This window comes from Eremomyces bilateralis (assembly GCF_010015585.1).
Source record: "Eremomyces bilateralis CBS 781.70 unplaced genomic scaffold P152scaffold_5, whole genome shotgun sequence".
Taxonomy (NCBI): Eukaryota; Fungi; Ascomycota; class Dothideomycetes; order Eremomycetales; family Eremomycetaceae; genus Eremomyces; species Eremomyces bilateralis.
Window position 1 is genome coordinate 519,517 of NW_022985071.1, and position 16,905 is coordinate 536,421.

General features: G+C 50.1%; 7 protein-coding genes across 7 annotated transcripts; 4 read left to right on the forward strand and 3 right to left on the reverse strand.

Annotated features, from left to right (window-relative positions):
- Positions 1-1,816: 1,816 nt before the first annotated feature.
- On the forward strand, positions 1,817-2,627 carry P152DRAFT_456529 (uncharacterized protein). Its single transcript, XM_033679026.1, has 3 exons — positions 1,817-1,935; positions 1,972-2,397; positions 2,606-2,627. The coding sequence occupies exons 1-2, from the start codon at positions 1,866-1,868 to the stop codon at positions 2,139-2,141; spliced, it is 240 nt and encodes a 79-aa protein (XP_033535918.1). The 5' UTR covers positions 1,817-1,865; the 3' UTR covers positions 2,142-2,397; positions 2,606-2,627.
- Positions 2,628-3,039: 412 nt separating this feature from the next.
- On the forward strand, positions 3,040-3,282 carry P152DRAFT_392925 (uncharacterized protein; the record flags this gene model as incomplete). Its single annotated transcript, XM_033676171.1, has 1 exon — positions 3,040-3,282. A coding segment is annotated over one exon (243 nt), but the record flags the coding sequence as incomplete, so codon positions are not given.
- Positions 3,283-3,651: 369 nt separating this feature from the next.
- On the forward strand, positions 3,652-3,995 carry P152DRAFT_374446 (uncharacterized protein; the record flags this gene model as incomplete). Its single annotated transcript, XM_033675581.1, has 2 exons — positions 3,652-3,720; positions 3,813-3,995. Coding segments are annotated over 2 exons (252 nt in total), but the record flags the coding sequence as incomplete, so codon positions are not given.
- Positions 3,996-4,665: 670 nt separating this feature from the next.
- On the reverse strand, positions 4,666-5,004 carry P152DRAFT_472064 (uncharacterized protein; the record flags this gene model as incomplete). The annotated part of the gene is made up of 2 exons (XM_033681124.1): positions 4,666-4,764; positions 4,834-5,004. The coding sequence occupies 2 exons, from the start codon at positions 5,002-5,004 to the stop codon at positions 4,666-4,668; spliced, it is 270 nt and encodes an 89-aa protein (XP_033535921.1).
- A 788-nt stretch (positions 5,005-5,792) lies between these two features.
- On the reverse strand, positions 5,793-7,920 carry P152DRAFT_447676 (uncharacterized protein; the record flags this gene model as incomplete). The annotated part of the gene is made up of 4 exons (XM_033678005.1): positions 5,793-5,839; positions 6,022-6,352; positions 6,408-7,310; positions 7,357-7,920. The coding sequence occupies 4 exons, from the start codon at positions 7,918-7,920 to the stop codon at positions 5,793-5,795; spliced, it is 1,845 nt and encodes a 614-aa protein (XP_033535922.1).
- A 3,357-nt stretch (positions 7,921-11,277) lies between these two features.
- P152DRAFT_512685 (uncharacterized protein) lies at positions 11,278-13,429 on the reverse strand. The gene is made up of 3 exons (XM_033682760.1): positions 12,985-13,429; positions 11,370-12,927; positions 11,278-11,319 (listed from the first exon to the last, which is right to left on the reverse strand). Coding segments are annotated over exons 1-3 (1,575 nt in total). The 5' UTR covers positions 13,001-13,429; the 3' UTR covers positions 11,278-11,318.
- A 1,244-nt stretch (positions 13,430-14,673) lies between these two features.
- On the forward strand, positions 14,674-16,556 carry P152DRAFT_472068 (DUF1446-domain-containing protein; the record flags this gene model as incomplete). The annotated part of the gene is made up of 2 exons (XM_033681125.1): positions 14,674-16,323; positions 16,383-16,556. The coding sequence occupies 2 exons, from the start codon at positions 14,674-14,676 to the stop codon at positions 16,554-16,556; spliced, it is 1,824 nt and encodes a 607-aa protein (XP_033535924.1).
- Between the last annotated feature and the right edge of the window lie 349 nt (positions 16,557-16,905).

Below are 16,905 nucleotides of genomic sequence, written 5' to 3' on the forward strand. Positions count from 1 at the left end.
GAGAGATGTTTAAACAATGGCTTCAGGAATGCGTTTTGCCGAAAATGAATCCATTCCCTGGTCCGCGGTCTATTCTGATTATGGATAACTGCAGTACTCATCGCATTACGGTAGGTCTTCTGTCTTAGCCTGGCTATCATATAAACTTACAAAGTAGTAGGGTATTCGCCAATTATGCGACGCTAAGGGTGTTCTTCTTAAATACTTCCCTCCATACTCGCCAGACTTAAATCCCATTGAGCCCTCGTTCCATGTCTTAAAAAGCTGGATGAAGCGGAATGATGATTTGCTTCCAGAGTTTAGGGAAGGCTATGAGGCGGCGTTTGTAGAGTTTCTAAAGGCAGCATGTATTGCTTTTACTGACCGGACAAACCATCAAGCGCTGTGGCTGAAGTCTGGATATAATGTTCATGGTATTAATTTATAGATAAATCCGAGACCGTTTAAAAGGCACGATGGTTTACTAGCCACCCCCTCTAGTGACCGGAGGGTTAATAAACGACCGTTTAAAGCGTTCGAGTAGCTTCTTTGACCCGATGCTCTTAAGATAACCATCCTTGATATTCAGCCTCTCAGCAAGACGGATAGGATTTCTGCGAGCCTCCAGATTCGCATCGCCTATGGTATAACCTTCATTATCAAGGTCCTCGCCTGCCTTGATCAACTCTTCCCTTTGCGCTTCAGGCCAGCCCTGACCTATCCACCTACAAAACTCCCGGACCGTGAAGCCGTCGACTGATGATACTGGAGAACTGGGAGGTACTGGAAATTGAGTTGCCATAGGTGTGGTAGGCGGCATACCCCAGGGCGTCATACCCATAGATGGGAAGCCGAAGTTGAAGTTCTGGGTAGGGCCTGGCTGTGATGATAGAGTCTCAGTGGAAGACCGCTTTGATTTGGAAGTATTTCGGGCCTCTTGTGCTTGTTTCTGTTGGTCCCACGTAAAAAGCTGTTGCTGGATAGGGGCAGGAGGTGTTTCGATACTGTGAAGAGTAGGAGATATGCGGATTAGTTCGGCCCAGTTCTTAGTAATGCGATCAGATATCTCCATATGGCGATTTTCTGCCTGTGGGTTCGGCCAGCAATATAATGACCTTGCAGGACACCGATGTGAACCCAACGTGCACTTCCATCGCTGGGTAATCTCAGTCACAAGCGCACTCTTATCTGTATTGGCGGTGGTAATCGCTTGTACCGCCGGAGTAAGAGGATGCGCCAAAGATAGGGTACTGCCAGAAGATGCAGCAGTTGTCGATTGCCTGAGAATAGGGACTGGAGTCGGTAATGGCTCGAAAGTTGTGCCATATTTAACTTCAATGGTAATCTTGAGGTTTTGTAGGTTGAGTTCATGATACTGATAGTGTAAAACAGCGCGGAATTCTTTAGCGTCGTTATCAGTACTAAGATCAATGTCGTTCTCAACCACAGGTTTCGTTCGGCTATCAATCATTGCTGCAGAGAATGAAGCCTTCGTCTCATGATGATAGACGAGAGGTTCAAACCGCTTCATTGCTTGTGATTTGGCGATAGATTGCGCAACCTCCAGAATCTTCTCGCGATTGATATCCGCAAGGCTCGCTGCTGTCATTTTCTTCGGAAGTGCTAGCCCATCAAGGTATGGAATGAGCGTGAGGATGTTCTTCATAGTCTTGCCGAATAGATTGTATATCTTATTGGTTGATTGAGATGCTGAATTCGCAGCAGGGCTGGCAATAGGCGATGATATCCCAGGTTGAGATCCGGTACCAAACCCTTGGACATTTGCTAAAACAGAACCTCGTTTCAGACGCTTGCGAGGTAACTCAACAACACCATCAGTAGAATCTACCTCATCCTGGCCGTCGCTACTATCGTCGTTATCCGAAATGATAAAGGTACGCCCCCTGGCAGGAGTCGGCGTGGACGGTGGAAAAGAGACTGCTTTCGTTTGCTTGCGTTTCTTCGCTGCTGCTACAGGCTGAGCCTTCGTAGGCCCTGCCCTCGTTGTGGTCTTCGCGGATTTCGTAGTCTTCGAACTAGCAGCTCTGCCGTTATCACTAGTAGAGCTACCTTTTGAATTCGACTTTGTTGCCTTTTTTATAGGTCGACGACCAACCGCTGGTGCTAGTCTTGCTTGCACTACGTTATCTGGTGTGTCTTGATGTAGAGGATCCGCGAAACCGACTCGCATCTGCCTGCGTCTGAGTCTACGTCGTCGAGAATATGGTGTATCCGTTTCTATATCGGATTTCAATTCGGATTCACTATGACGAGGACTTGATGACGGGATATTGCGGTTTGATTGATCGCGCGTACGGGCCATTCCTAACAGAGTTTCGACTGCAGCTTCTTCTCCAGAGTCGTATTCGTTGTTCATCGATCGAGATAGTGCTTTGGAATATGCGATACGACGCGAGCCTGACGCGATTTAGTTCAACAAGTTCTGTAACTATAGTATTAAAACATACAGCGTTACGACAGCAGAAAATAAAGATTTCAACAAATGTTTGAAGCCTAAGAGCAATGATTATGGGCTAGATAAAAGCGCGATATTGATATAATTGATAAAAGCGCGTTCTGACGCGTGTTGGTGGAGTAAAAATTGCCAAGCCGCCAAGGATCCTACCTTAACCTGAATATGAGAATATGGCAATACGGCTCCGAGGAGATGCAAGAAGCCGACGGACGGTCCGCAGACTCATACCCTACCATCCCCGATTGTGTTTGTCCACGACTATGTCTCTTCAAGAGGATTCTAGCTGCCACTGGATAGACATATGGAGTTCCACTGCAGCTGCCTGCGCGTGATTACCGCTGGTCGTCTCGTGCCATCACCGCTACTTCACAACACAACCGCAAAGAGCCGCTTTAAATTCAGCCCCACCCTTCAGTAAACCTTCTCAAGACCTGCAAAGAGGAGAAAAAGACACGAAGCAACGAATATTCAAACATAGAAAAATAACCAGTCAATAACAAGTCCTCAATGTGAGTTCGACTAGCTGCCCTCCTGTTCATCCTTCCAGTGAAATCAGTGCCTAGCAACCACCCACGTTGCGTCTTTCGAACCTCCTCATCATCCTTCCGTTCACCGTCCCCATTATCACAGTATCAGCGGGACCAGTTCTCTACGCCGGTTGCCAAGTGGGTTGCGCTGGCGCCGTTATGGCTTGCTACTCCGCCGCTGGGTTCACCTGGGGCGCCACCTTAGGTATCACTGCTCCAGCGACGATCATCGCGTGCAATATGGCCTTTGGATCTTGCCAGGCGGGGTGTGCCGCGGCGCTTTTGATACTTACACTTTGAGAAATGACGCGGAAGGTCACGCTCGTTATGTCAGGGTTGAAAGGTGAAGATCGAGATGTATGATTTGTTTTGTGGAAATCCGGCAAGCGAGCAGGACTGGAAAGTACTGTGGAGAGGGACCGCGCTCACGCTGTGTACAACATGCGGGGGACTCGCAAAGAGTTGACCAGATCGACATTCGGTCCCTGATATTGAAACTTGGTCGCATACCGTCATGGCATGACGTCACACATCAACCATCATATATACGCGGTATAATAGCACATGGAGCAATTCAACTGTTGAACCACATTATCAATCGTGAAGAGAGTCCATTTGCAAGAACCTCCAAACCACCAGACCTGTTGAAACCCATCGATACTGTTCACCATGTCCGAACCGAACAGGAACCCATCACTCGTCACTAGCCATGCGCAATACGCCAGAGGCATGGCCGAAGTACGTAACCGCACCTCATGAACACATCCTCCTCTTTTTTCCTCCATCTCTCCCCCTTAACTCCATAGTCGCATGCCAACTCACCTCCCTAGGCCACCATCGGCCAGCTCTCCGGCTCCGAAGCGTGGAAGGCGACCGGTGCGCAAGATAAGGTCACCGCCATGGATCACATGAAGCGGGCGGAGCAGCAGAGGGAAGGGGAGAACAAGGGGTTTGGGAAGCCGGAGGAAGTAGCAGGGAAGGTGGTGGGTTGTGAGGGAATGAAGGAGGAGGGACAGCGGACGGCGGAGACGGGTGCCAGCCAGTAGAGGTGGCTTAGGTGAAGAATGTTGGGATGAGGTTGATTTTTATGGCGTGAATCGGATTGGGAGAGAGTAGGGACTTGGCTGGTAGTTAATCTGGCATACTTAGGGTGTAATAGATATGGTTGTGAACTGGAAGATGTGGGCTTCGAGTAAGTTTTCATTAATCCTGTTATCGTGATATGTGGAAGTGCGATACCCTAGTCAGAGCCCTTGCAATGAGGGCAACCATTCCGGCAATCAAAATAGGAGCCGTCCATAGTATCCGCCTTTTCATGACACACCCCAACCGGGCTGCGATCCTTCGCTTACTGGGCTCTCCAAACTGCTCAGACTCGTTCATGTGAGGATATGGTTCATCTGGAATATCTCTCCCAAGAAAATGGCACAGCGGCTCCCAGCCATCGCCAGGTTCCCACTCGAGCAGACTCTCCCTCGGGACTAGCGACTTGACTTGCTCGTAGTGCTTCTTATATTGTCGAACCAACAACTCTGTCTCGATCGACTTTTTACCGAAGAATCCCGCCCAGAGTTCCCTATTCACCGTGATGTTTTTGGCCAGAGTTTGCGGGTCGAGGAATGCAATGAAGGCGAATTGCCAATCCATGAGTATCTTGCTGATCGTGGACTGAACCGACTGAGCCTAAGCTTCTGGATTTCGGTGTGTGAGAATAACCTTGGCTTCGGGGTATGAGGCGATGAGTTCCGGCGCAAATGCGGCGCAAGGAAAGCCAAGAGCAGCCTAACATAAAAAGGAATGAGATCAGGTTTTTAGGTTCCATACTTGTAGCCTCATCCAAGTCAAACCTACCATACAGTCACCCAGCAGCTGGTCCCAATCCGCACGCTCGTACGGCTCCCCTTTGCCGTACCACTTCGCATCGACAGCTTCATTCCAGAGATCAAAGTCTTTAGTATTCTTGATCGCCCGAAACATGTGATAGACGTCTCGATATCCCAGCTTCTGGAGTGCTGTAAACATTGCTACAGATTGCGAGAACTGTTAATAAAGTAAGAACAAGGATGCCTGGGCAATTAGAAGTCAAGTATAGGCGGTCCCAGTGCGAGGCATTCCTAACGCCAGCACCTCCATAGGCACCACTCGCTGATTCCCACGCTTGTCGATTTCATGCCTGATGGACGGGTTGGGTCGTAGTCGAGGATTCCGAAGAGCTTTTGCTTCTGTTCCAACATGACAAACTCTGAAGTCAACTCAGGTGCTTCTGGAAAGGTGCTTTCGGCCTAAGTCATAATGTTTTCACTGAAAATGGTTGGAGTGTGTATGGGTGGTAGAAATGTGGTTCTGAAGTATTGCCAGTCAGGATACGAAAGGCCTTAATACAACTACGTGCGAGAAGCCGCACGAATGACTCGTACACTTGACGTTGTGCGCAGGCCCCTGCAACAAGCCAGAACGGTTGGCCCAAAATCAATACCGGACTCTGTACTTCAGTCTGTAGTAGCATTAAATTTGACAATTGGAAGTTCTCCATCATGGCGACGGCGAAATTGTACTGGGGGTGGACGGGATTGATGGCCCTGAAACGTCTCTCCAGCCCGTCGAATACTTAGCCGTTCCCAATGATCGGCTGTACCTTACCAACAAGTAAAGACCCCCAGTATTATATCAGATTGCTTGCGGTAGAGTAGGTAGATGTTGCACTTGACACTTTATTCAGTATCGATGTAGAGATTCATTTCTATGCACCCATGACTTTTCCTTATCGATCCGTGATTCTGAAGACTATCCCATTTTATTTCGAGAGGTTCTTAGTAAGTCTCTCGAACACTCTCTTCACACTGCTCGAGAGTCGTTGCTTCATAGCAATTCAAGCATCTTTCAGTAAGAAGAGCAACGACAACCACCCCTTATTAGTGGGGTCTTCGTAAGCAGTGATGCTCCAGATCTTCTTTATACCCAGCTGATCTTTGTGACGAACAAGGAGAAGCGAGGCATCAAGCCCTTCTGGCGTCCCCAAGAGCGCATAAAAGCACTCACGTCGAGCCTCATTTTCAGGCCAAAACCCGGAACCTGGCCACGGAGGAAATTCATTCCTCCCGACTGATTTCAAGCACTGTTGAGTGATGTTCTTGGTAGTCGCTGTTTTGATACCGGCGTCGAAAATGTATGCTAGGCTCCTGGTTTCCTTTTTCCGATACTGGATGGCTCGTTCCCATTCCAGGAAAGCTAGGTCGTACTTCTCTCGGAGTGGGACCATTGCTCGACCTTCGCGGGTCCCCCTTGTGACGAACTCTGTAGTGTAGACGTTGGAGATGATGAGGACGCCGATGTCCACATTGTGAGTCGCCCTCCATGATGCACCGGTTGGCTATCATGTAAGTTAGCAAACCCGGCCATTTGAAATAGCTGTGGACTGAACGTACTTGAAACAAGATCTCGTCAGATCCGTCTTTGGACTTCACTTTAGCAGGTGCGTCTTGCTTAATATTGGACCCTTCCCACGGAGGGGCAGTCAAACGGGCTGATAAGCCAAGGTCGGAGACTATGGGGACGTATTTGTCGACAATGTCCAAAAATCTCTTGTCTCCGGTCGATTCTCGTACGTTCCACCCATATTTGAACAGGTCGTTGGGGTCCGAAAAGGGACTTTGGGCACCTGTGGCATCGCCAAACGCTGGGTCCTCGGGCCACCGACAGCCTTTATTCAGTTGGTCGTTGGACTTGGAAAAGAGGGCTTCCAAATTCTGGCCTCGCTCTACCGCGTCAAGGAATTCCGTAGGAGAATTTTGTCGAGGTCGAAGGCGTCTGCCACCACTTCCAGATCCACTTGGTGTAAAACTGCATTGTGGCCCTGAATCGGCATCTTCCATTCGGTAAAGAATATGGATCTCTCCTTGTAACCCAAAGATAGTGATGGCGGAAATTCTTCTCAGGCCGAGCTGCTCTTTATGTTGATTCAAGAACCAGCCCCAGACCATAGAAACTGGCACACCCTGAAGTACGAGGAACTTCTCCTTGTTGTCCGGGTTGGCATCGTCATATCGATGCCGTAAGCCAGGCCAGGGGGTAGGCTCGTTGCTGGACCCAAGGATCTTTTCCAGGACATCGATGGTAGGACGGTTGATGACCGAATCGATAATCACGGTCTTCAGGGGTTGGTTGTGTCCCCGGTCAAGACACACTCTCTTGTATTCAAGGAACATTACATCCGACATCAGTCCTAGGGGTGGTGGCTCCTTTCCCATCCCACGGGGACTATCGAAGGACCACACGACAAGGGCACGATCAGCGCAATTGATCATGACTTGGGACTCAGCATAGCTAGCCTGAAGGTGAGGTTAGTAGAGCCGTGAATGGGCGCAACATGCTCACTGAAAATTGAAGGGTCTTCCCATTTTTGAAAATAGTCACGTCTTCACCGTGTATAGTGTAGACGACTTGCCAAGCACTTGCATCTCCTGAAATCCCGAACTCTTGGAAGGGGCGATCGTACTTCTTCCGAAACGGGTCTGAAATCTGAGCAGACTCGCGGTCTAGAATGTCTTCAGCGGTCCAACCATTCCGCTTCATTTCTCCATACTCCTTGAATTCACTTTGAGAAGTCCTAGGATACCCGAAATTGGGTTCGTTTGGCCATCTCTGCGCCTTGTCCAGTTCCGCAATTGTCATCGGATAGAAACAGTTTTGTTTTGCCCCTTTCGCACGCAGAGAATCCCAGTCTAGAGCCAAAGCAAGTCGGGAGATATTATGGCCCTCGAAGCTGGATTCATTGTGCGTATCGTCGTCGAACAACAGGGGAGCCTCTCGAGAGACGATTTGACCGCGACTCGGTCCATGAGAAAGGCTAGCGTGCCATAATGGAGCTCGTCCATAAAAGGCAATGATAGATCCAAGCACGGCTATAAAAGTGACGATAAACTGTTTAGTAACAACCATGGTATAACGATTATCCCACTTGAAAGCGGTGTTAGGTCTGACTGAGGAAGGTAAAAAAATTGAGGAAAGTCGAAGTGGATACAATTTTGAAATGTTGTGGCATTGGACCATCCTGAGGACGATGAAAAGTCTCTATCATGTGTTTTTCATCAATTTCCAATCATTCACCTGCAATCAAGGCTAATAAGGAGAGTGAATTGAATTCGGCTTTTTGGCCGGACTAAATAAAGCTGCTCAACCGACACTGATAACTGTGGGAAAGCAGCACCTACTAGTTGCCTATTTTTACATATGCCAACTGTCATCCAGTAGCCTCTTCTTGTTCTGAACCGGCGACTAGCTGCCAAAGCCACTGTGGCCTTGAGCATGTACATAGCAGGAGGATTATCTATAGTACAATGAGCGGTCATTTGGAAGGCACTGCGGAATGGCGACATGAGTTAGCGCCTGGTCATATGGACATCGAAATGGAAGGCACTTGTGGAAGTTGTCAGATTTTCCATTCTGTTACTGAATTCAGTGAATTTTGTACAAGGGGCCGCTCTGGGTCGAGGGTGAGGAGCAAATATTGCACATACCGCAAACATGCCACGAAAGACACCCATCTTTTGCTTCAGAGGGGGAAATGGCAGGGAAGGTTCCATCCTAAGAATCATTATCGTGAATCGGCTCCTATGTTGGGGCAACAATGCATCTGAAATAGGAGGCATTGACGGTCCCTTGCCATGTGTCTTTGAAGTCCTGTAGCGGCAGGATTCCGTATTTCAAAGAATCAAAGTCGAAGCCATGATACCCATTCAGGTGGATTTGAAACCTTCAGTCATCCCGATATGAGGTGCTGGCTCATATCGCGTTGTATTCAGACATGCCATTATTGAGACACGTGGAATGAAATATCGTTGCGCTCTTCTCTAGCGTATACATGTTACTAATATCCACTCGCTAGGAATCTTAATATATGACATTTCGTATAATAAATAAAGATTGTAGCAATCAGTGGATGAACGGATCTGACGTTGCTCTAATAAAGATATGCAGCTGACGTAACCCTCAGCCGCTGCTCCACTCCCCCCTGTCTTGATCTCCAGCCTCTACACATGCTAAGACAGGACCCCCGGTTTGTAACCACCCCACTTTGTAACCAACTAAACCCCTTCAATCTGGAGATGAGACAGATCAATAAAATACATGTACCACCACACAATCATGCTGTAACTGTGTCGAAATCCCTCCAGTTAATGAAGAGGCTATAAAGCTCGCGATTCAGGCTTATATTAATAGAGAATTTGACTCTATACATAAGTGCGCGGACCAGTACGGTGTTACCTACTCCACGCTCCAAAAGCGCCTCCAAAACGACCGCCAATCGCACCAAATTGGTGCTCAAAAGCTCCAGAAGCTGTCTCCTGTACAAGAACGATATCTAGCGGAATGGATAGCCCTGGAAGACCGGGCTTCGAATGCCCCCTCCCACGGCAGGGTTCGTCAAATGGCAGAAGCAATTGCCCGCGAAAATGGTGACCACACGCCTTGCGGGAAGAACTGGGTGGACGGATTCCTCAAGCGAAACCCCCATATAAAAACTATGGTGGGCAAATCAATCGAAGCTTCCCGCGTAAATTGTTCGTCCAAGGAAATCATAGCGGCCTGGTTCAACCTTCTCCAGAGCCTGATCGACCAGTTTCACATCAAAACGGAGAATATCTGGAATATCGACGAGCACGGGATTGCGCTTGGGTGCGGCGTAAATGGGCGTGTCTTAGCACCAATACAAGAGAAAAAGATGGGAAAGAACAGCAGGAAAAAGACCTATATCAAGACTCCGGAGGACCGCGAATGGGTCTCCGTCATTGAGGCCATTTCAGCCGTTGGCCGCGCGATCTCTCCGCTCATCACCTTCAAGGGCAAAAACCTCCAATCTACGTGGTTCCCTGCGGATCTCTCGAGCATGAAGGACTGGCATTGGACAGTTTCAGAGAACGCCTGGACGTCAAACGAAATCGGGCTCAAATGGTTGGAGAAGAAGTTCCTCCCGGAGACCGCACCAAAAGACCGTACGGAATGGCGTCTCCTAATTTGCGATGGGCACGGATCGCACGCGACGGTCGAGTTCATGAAGATGTGCAAGGATAATAAGGTAATTGTCCTATATCTCCCTCCCCATTGCTCCCATCTGCTTCAGCCCCTAGATGTCGCTTGTTTTTCGGCCCTGAAGAGTAAATATCGCAAGGAATTAACCCAATTGAGCTCCCTCGACGACTCTGCCCCAGTTAAGAAGCATAATTTTATAAACATTTATAATAAATCCCGCATTGAAGCTTTGATAAACCATAATATCCGCGCTGGGTTCAGAGGCACCGGAATCTGCCCATTCAACCCACACAAAGTATTAAATAGCACCCAATTAAACGAGAACCATACTATACAACGTCATGTGACCCCAGAGCCCATATATGATTATATATTTAATACACCCAAAGGCCCAAAAGACGTGTATACGGGGAAAAAGTTTGAGGACATGCCTGGACGGGATTTCAGGGGTTTACAGGGGAAATTGGCCAAGGCACTCTCAAAGAAGAACGTCGAAATCGCAGCACTGAAAGCGCAAGTTGCAAAGCTCGAAAAATCACTGGAAGACATAGGCGGATTGTCTAAGAAAAGGAAAAGAGTCCAAGTCGACCAAAATGAGCGATTTGCGACGATTGATCAGATTGTTGCTGCGCAAGAAGAAGCAAGACAAGCGGAGCTGAAGGAGGCGAAGAAGAAGCCCAAATTTGACGCGCAAAAAATTTCGGACGAGCTGCAAAAAGCAGAATTCGAATCACTTTGCTCACAGTTTCAGATATAATATATAAATTTCAATATTGGTGGAGTTATTATACAGAATCTATAGTCCTCTGTTGTTGGTGTTGCTGCGTGTGAAGTTGTTACAAATCGGGGTGGTTACAAACCGGGGATCCTGTCTTACAGTACATAAAGTGCTGGAATTACCGGGAGTTTTATTCTGCTGTACATCCATCGCACTCAGTGGGGATTGGGCAGCTTACTTGGGATTCACCTTGTGATAAATATAAGGTATCAAATTAGGAGCCACGGAGCCTACCCCTGACTGAATGGTTAAATCGATCAACAAATGATTTATATCGATGGTGGGATGGAGTAAGAGCTTGTGATGAAATACCGTGTGTGGGTTCGGAATTGACAGACAGAAGTGATCGTCGCTCTTGGATTGATTCTTATACTTGTCTATCAACAACTATCAAGGCGAAACTTGCTGCATATCCAAAGGGGGCGCTGTATAGACCATGCATTCCTTGACACGGTAGTCACAACTTCGAAAACCCCTTGCCACACTTTCCGCATGAGATTCCTGGGAGAGTCCTGTTGAAAATGGTTACTCTGGGTCTGGTTAGTCCTCAGAAGCTGGACCAGCATAGTCATCGGCTTACCAGTTTGGCATGTCCCCTCCGATCTCCTCCTCTTCCTCGTCAACTTTTATCGCAGTTCCATAGCCAGGACTCTGTTTCTTGACCCGAGTGGAACGTCGGGTTGCGCCTGCAGACCCTTCCACGCCCGTCTTCCGTGCTTTCGATCCTTCAGCCGCGAAGCTACTCTTCCTTTTTTTTGACGCCCTTGCAATGGCGGTCCGGGGTTGCAAACTGCTCGAACTAGCGACCACCTTCCCTTTCCTCCGCTTCCGTCCGGGGTCCGACAAGTCGGCGAGTTCCACAAGCTCGGCTGCGGCCAGAATTGTACCCATAAGTTCCTCATGCTTCATGGAATCTGCAGTGTCCACCGATTCCGGTGGTTCAGGTGCTTCTTCGTCGGGAATAGAACCAAGATGGTGAGTAACTTGGTCTTCTACCCACTCGCGGATCTTGTAAGTTTTAAACGAACCGGGTGACAGTATTTCGGGGGACCCCGCCTGTCCCTCTTCAAGGGGGCTGTGACGGCGAGTCTTTATACGTGTAGACACAGGAGAAACTACCGGTTTTGCGTGGCCGCTAGGATCCGGGGTATCGAGCAAAGAATCGTGGGTAGTAGGCCCGAAAGGGGTTTGAGAGCTGGCAAGCGCGCGAACGCCCGGTGTCCTGACCTCCGAGGTAGAGAAATTGCCTCGCTGGTTGGGGATCTGCGCGTGGATGGGCAGGGGAGTACTGCGGATATTGGACTCTGGCTGGCGGGGGGGTAAATGAGGCACATATGAGTTGTGGATAGCAGAAGGCTGGGTAGACGAAGGCTGCGACTGGTTTTGCTGTCCAGAGAACACATCCGGGGAAGTGCTGAAGAACATAGTGGGCGGGGTGTAGGCTGCGAAGCTGTAGTGCGGACCGTGTTGAGGAGCCGGCGGAGGTAGATAGTCCTGAGGCCTCATAGGATCGTACAAGTAGTAAAAAGGCCCATAAGAAATGGGAGACTGAAACCCCTGAGGAGCAAAGTGATTTTGAATGCCTGGCGCAGGGACAGTAGGCATAGAGGCAGACACGCCAGACGGATGAACGGCCGACGTAGGGGCAATCGGCACAGACTGGGGCCCACTAGGCAGATGAACAACTGACGTAGGGGTAGCGGGAATAGAGGCAGACACGCCGGTAGGATGAATGACCGATGCAGGGGCAATATGCACGGACTGAGGACCGCCAGGCGGATGAACGGCCGACCCAGGGACAGCGGGAATATAGGCAGACACAGGCGGATGAACAACCGACGGAGGGAGAACAGGCGTAGATCCAGACACGCCAGGCGGATGGACGGGCGGCGCAGGAGCAATAGGCGCAAACATGGACAAGCCAGGCGGATGGACAGCCGGCGCAGGGACAATAGGCGTAGACTGAGACATGCCAGGCAGATGAACTCCTGGCGGAGAGGTGCCAGGCGGAGGGTTGCCATGCGGAAGAACTCTCGACAGGGAGGTACCAGGCGGAGGGTTTCCAGGAGGAAGGTTTCCGGGCGAAAGGTTTCCAGGCGGAAGGTTTCCAGGCGGAAGGTTGCCCGACGGAGGTGGTGCTAAGGTAAATAAGTTCACTGTGTACCATGTACTGAATAGGATTTGAGGGAGTTTACCTGCAGTATTGTCCATGGTGAATGGTCGGGAATCAGACTACGAAGGAAAATGTAGAAGCAATCGAGAGGAAGACAACTACTATGAGAGAATTAAGAGGAACAGATCGACTGTGAGAGAATGGAAAGGAAGAGAATGGAGATCTGACTGGGGGGTTCTGCCGCCCGATTTGATGGACCTGAAAGCGGAAGTCACGATAGACCGAAACAGCAGGCACGACGTTACAATAGAATTTACCTTGAATCTCCTCCACGTCACATGCACAGACAATTGCCGCTGTCTACGTCGTCCGAAGCAGTCGAAAGAGAACCGAGACGCACTGAATTGGATATACCGGTAACCATCTCTAGGTTTAATGACGCGGATGTGAAGGTCCTCATGGAACTAACAGACCATCCCACACTACACTGCATGTCCTTGTACCAATATCGAAGCTGCTAATGGAACCCATGGTCGACTCCGGGCAGGTAATTTTTGGAGGAGCCGTCCACCACGCGGTATAGACCGTATCGAAGTACGGGCTGCACGAGGAAGGCCGAGATCCGATGCATCTGACCCCCGCACAACTGAACTTTGAGTTGGCGACTAACGAGGCATACGACTTCAACCGGTTCGCAAATGAAATCCTGATGAACGGAAAGGGATAAAAGAGAGGCGTTGGAGGATGGCCATCGAGCATGTCAAGCAGTACGTGACACTATGCTAATGAAATCAGGACTGTGAAAAGTATGCGAACGTAGATGATTTTTTGACCATCGTCGGGTAGGAACATGCGAAAGAGGCAAAAAGATAGTCTAAGTGCGGTACGTATCCAAGAGTTCTAAATCGGACTTGTCCAAGGATTGAGACTCGCGGATGCTAGAGTTATGCCACGGCTCAACCAAGGAGACGCCCCGATGCCAGCAATGCGATAAGAGAGAAAGCTGCAGATGTGGTCAAAGAAGATGCCGTGTATTGAGTCTGTAGAGATTTGGTATCATCCGGGTGGAAGAAATTGAGGGCCCTTCACCTTTGACGTACTCCCGTAGCCGACGAGATATCTCGATGAAGTGGTCGTGATATTGGAACATGTCGTTGAGAAGAATAGGAGGGTAAAATGGTAGGTGCTGCATCCCGTACCTCATGGCTCATGCCGTCATGCGATACCTATATGCATCTGGAATTAATTTCTGTAAGAGATAGATCAGTAATATCATTGAGAATTTCGGCGGATACCGAGTTCCGTTAGTTGGAAGGGATAAATCCAAATTGACTTTTGGAATACAAATGTGCTTGAAGTTTTCTGTCAAAGTTCGTGTCATTATCTAACTTAGTTAATGGATCTAACTTAACTAAGTTAGTTAAGTTAAGTTAGTTACCAATTAGTTACCACCAAATATCTGATTAGTTACCTTATTTCCGGCCCGGGTACTAGTCTCCTCCCGCCCTCCACCACACGGTCCACTCTACCAAGTTCCAACTCCTGTCCCGCAAACTAACAAATAGTTAAGACGTCCGTTGTATCCCCGCATTTGACCTCCTCTCTCGCTTTCTCAGACCCGAGGACTGCTCGCATATCTGACTATCCTCGAGAGCCTCGGCCGTAAAAGTGGTCGATGCCAGCAATAAAACATCATGATATTGATTCTATCCATTACTAACATACAGCATTAATTTCTAGCACAGTGAAACAAGCCAAATACGCCTTCACCATGCCCAACCGTCCCATCCGCATCGTCGGCATTTCCGGCAGCGCTAGCGACCGTCGCGATGCGATGGCTGCCGTCGCTGCCTCGTATCCCTCGGATCCCATCGACGTGATCATTGGTGACTGGATGTCCGAAGGAAATATGACCTCCCGCGCCGCGTCCAAGGTCGACGGCACCGGCGACACGTTCGAGACGACGTTCCTCGAAGCATTCGAGCCGGCGATTGAGAACATCGCGAAACATAAGATCAAAGTGGCGGTCAACGCCGGGGCGACGGGTACGCTGGCGTTACGTGACGTCGTGGTGAAGATGGTGGAGGAGCGGAAGCTAGACCTCAAGGTGGCGTGGGTGGAGGGAGACGAGTGTCTGGAGGCGGTGACGCAGGGCCTCCAGGGCGGAAGCAAGTTCGAGAATATCTGCACGGGGGAAGAGCTAGGGAACTGGAAGTTCGAGCCGATTTTCGCGCAGGCGTATCTCGGTGGGTTGGGAATCGCGGAGGCGTTCCGAAAGGGCGCGGACATTGTGATCTGTGGACGGGTCAGCGACGCGTCGCCTGTTATCGGAGCCGCATACTGGTGGCACAATTGGAAGCGTGACAATTTGGATCAACTGGCCAATGTCCTTGTCGGTGGCCATCTGATCGAATGCTCGTCCTATGTCTGTGGCGGTAACTTCAGCGGCTTCAAAGTGCTCGAAGGGTCTACCGGCTGGGACGACATTGGCTACCCAATCGCCGAGATCTCGTCTTCCGGCGAAGTCATCATCACGAAGACCGCGGGCTCCAAAGGCGCCGTCACTGTTGACACATGCAGTTCTCAGCTCCTCTACGAAATCCAAGGTCCGTGGTATTACAACTCCGACGTCACCGCCATCCTTTCGAACCTTTACTTCGAGCACGTCGGCGCGAATCGCGTCGCACTCCGCGGCGTAGAGTCTGCCCCTCCGCCACCCACCACTAAAGTCGGCATCACCGCTCGAGGCGGTTTCCAAGCCGAAGTCCATTGGTCCCTCGTGGGTCTCGACATCCCCGAAAAGTCACGGATGCTCGAATCCCAAATCCGCCGCCTTCTCGCCCCGTACTCCTCCAAGTTCTCTCTCCTGAAGTTCACCACCAACGGCGTCGCCGACCCCGATGCCTCCAACCAATCCGCCGCGACCGTCGACTTCCGTGTCGTCGCCCAAGCCCCCAACGCTGACGACCTCTCCCCTCAGAAGTTCGTCCGACCGTGCCTCGACTGTATGATGTCCGCCCCGCCCGGCGCCACCACGCACTTCGACCTACGCACCGGCTTCCCCCGGCCCATCTACGAATACTACGTGACGCTGCTCCCGCAGTCGGCGGTGCGCCACCAGGTGCATTTCCACACGGGAGAGAGCGCGGAGATCCCGCCGCCGCCAGTGACACGCACGTGGGATCGCCAGCAGCCGAGCGAGCCGGCGACGGCGATACCGGTGGATTTGCGAAGCTTTGGGGAGACGACGCGGGGGCCGCTAGGGTGGGTGGTGCATGGGCGGAGCGGGGATAAGGGGAGCAATGCTAATGTTGGGTTCTGGGTGCGGCATGCGGATGAGTATTCGTGGTTGCGGACGCTATTGAACGTGGAGAAGATCCAAGAGCTATTAGGGGACGAGTACAAGCAGAGGAACAAAATCGTAAGTGTCGACGTGGAGAATCGTCTGGAGTTATAGCATGCTAACCGTTGGGCTACCAGGACCGATTTGAGCTCCCGAACGGACGTGCGGTTCACTTCTTGCTGCATGATCATCTGGACCGCGGGTTCAGCTGCTCTAGCACGTACGATGTGCTCGGGAAGAACGTTGCTGAGTACCTTCGCAATCGACATATCGATATTCCCGTGAAGTTCTTGGCGCGGAAAAAGCTGTGAATGTACAGTACATGTCATCTGGGAGAATTGGCTGGGATTAGAATAAAGGGTTGCCATTGCTGATAAGACAGGACCCCCGGTTTGTAACCACCCCGATTTGTAACCACTTCACACGCAGCAACACCAACAACAGAGGACTATAGATTCTGTATAATAACTCCACCAATATTGAAATTTATATATTATATCTGAAACTGTGAGCAAAGTGATTCGAATTCTGCTTTTTGCAGCTCGTCCGAAATTTTTTGCGCGTCAAATTTGGGCTTCTTCTTCGCCTCCTTCAGCTCCGCTTGTCTTGCTTCTTCTTGCGCAGCAACAATCTGATCAATCGTCGCAAATCGCTCATTTT

Bases quoted from the DNA above. Each gene is read 5' to 3' on its own strand.
- P152DRAFT_456529 (XM_033679026.1), top strand. From the start codon at position 1,866: ATGATAAAGGTACGCCCCCTGGCAGGAGTCGGCGTGGACGGTGGAAAA. The intron at 1,936-1,971 runs GTTTCTTCGCTG...GAGCCTTCGTAG, and splicing joins GACTGCTTTCGTTTGCTTGC to GCCCTGCCCTCGTTGTGGTC.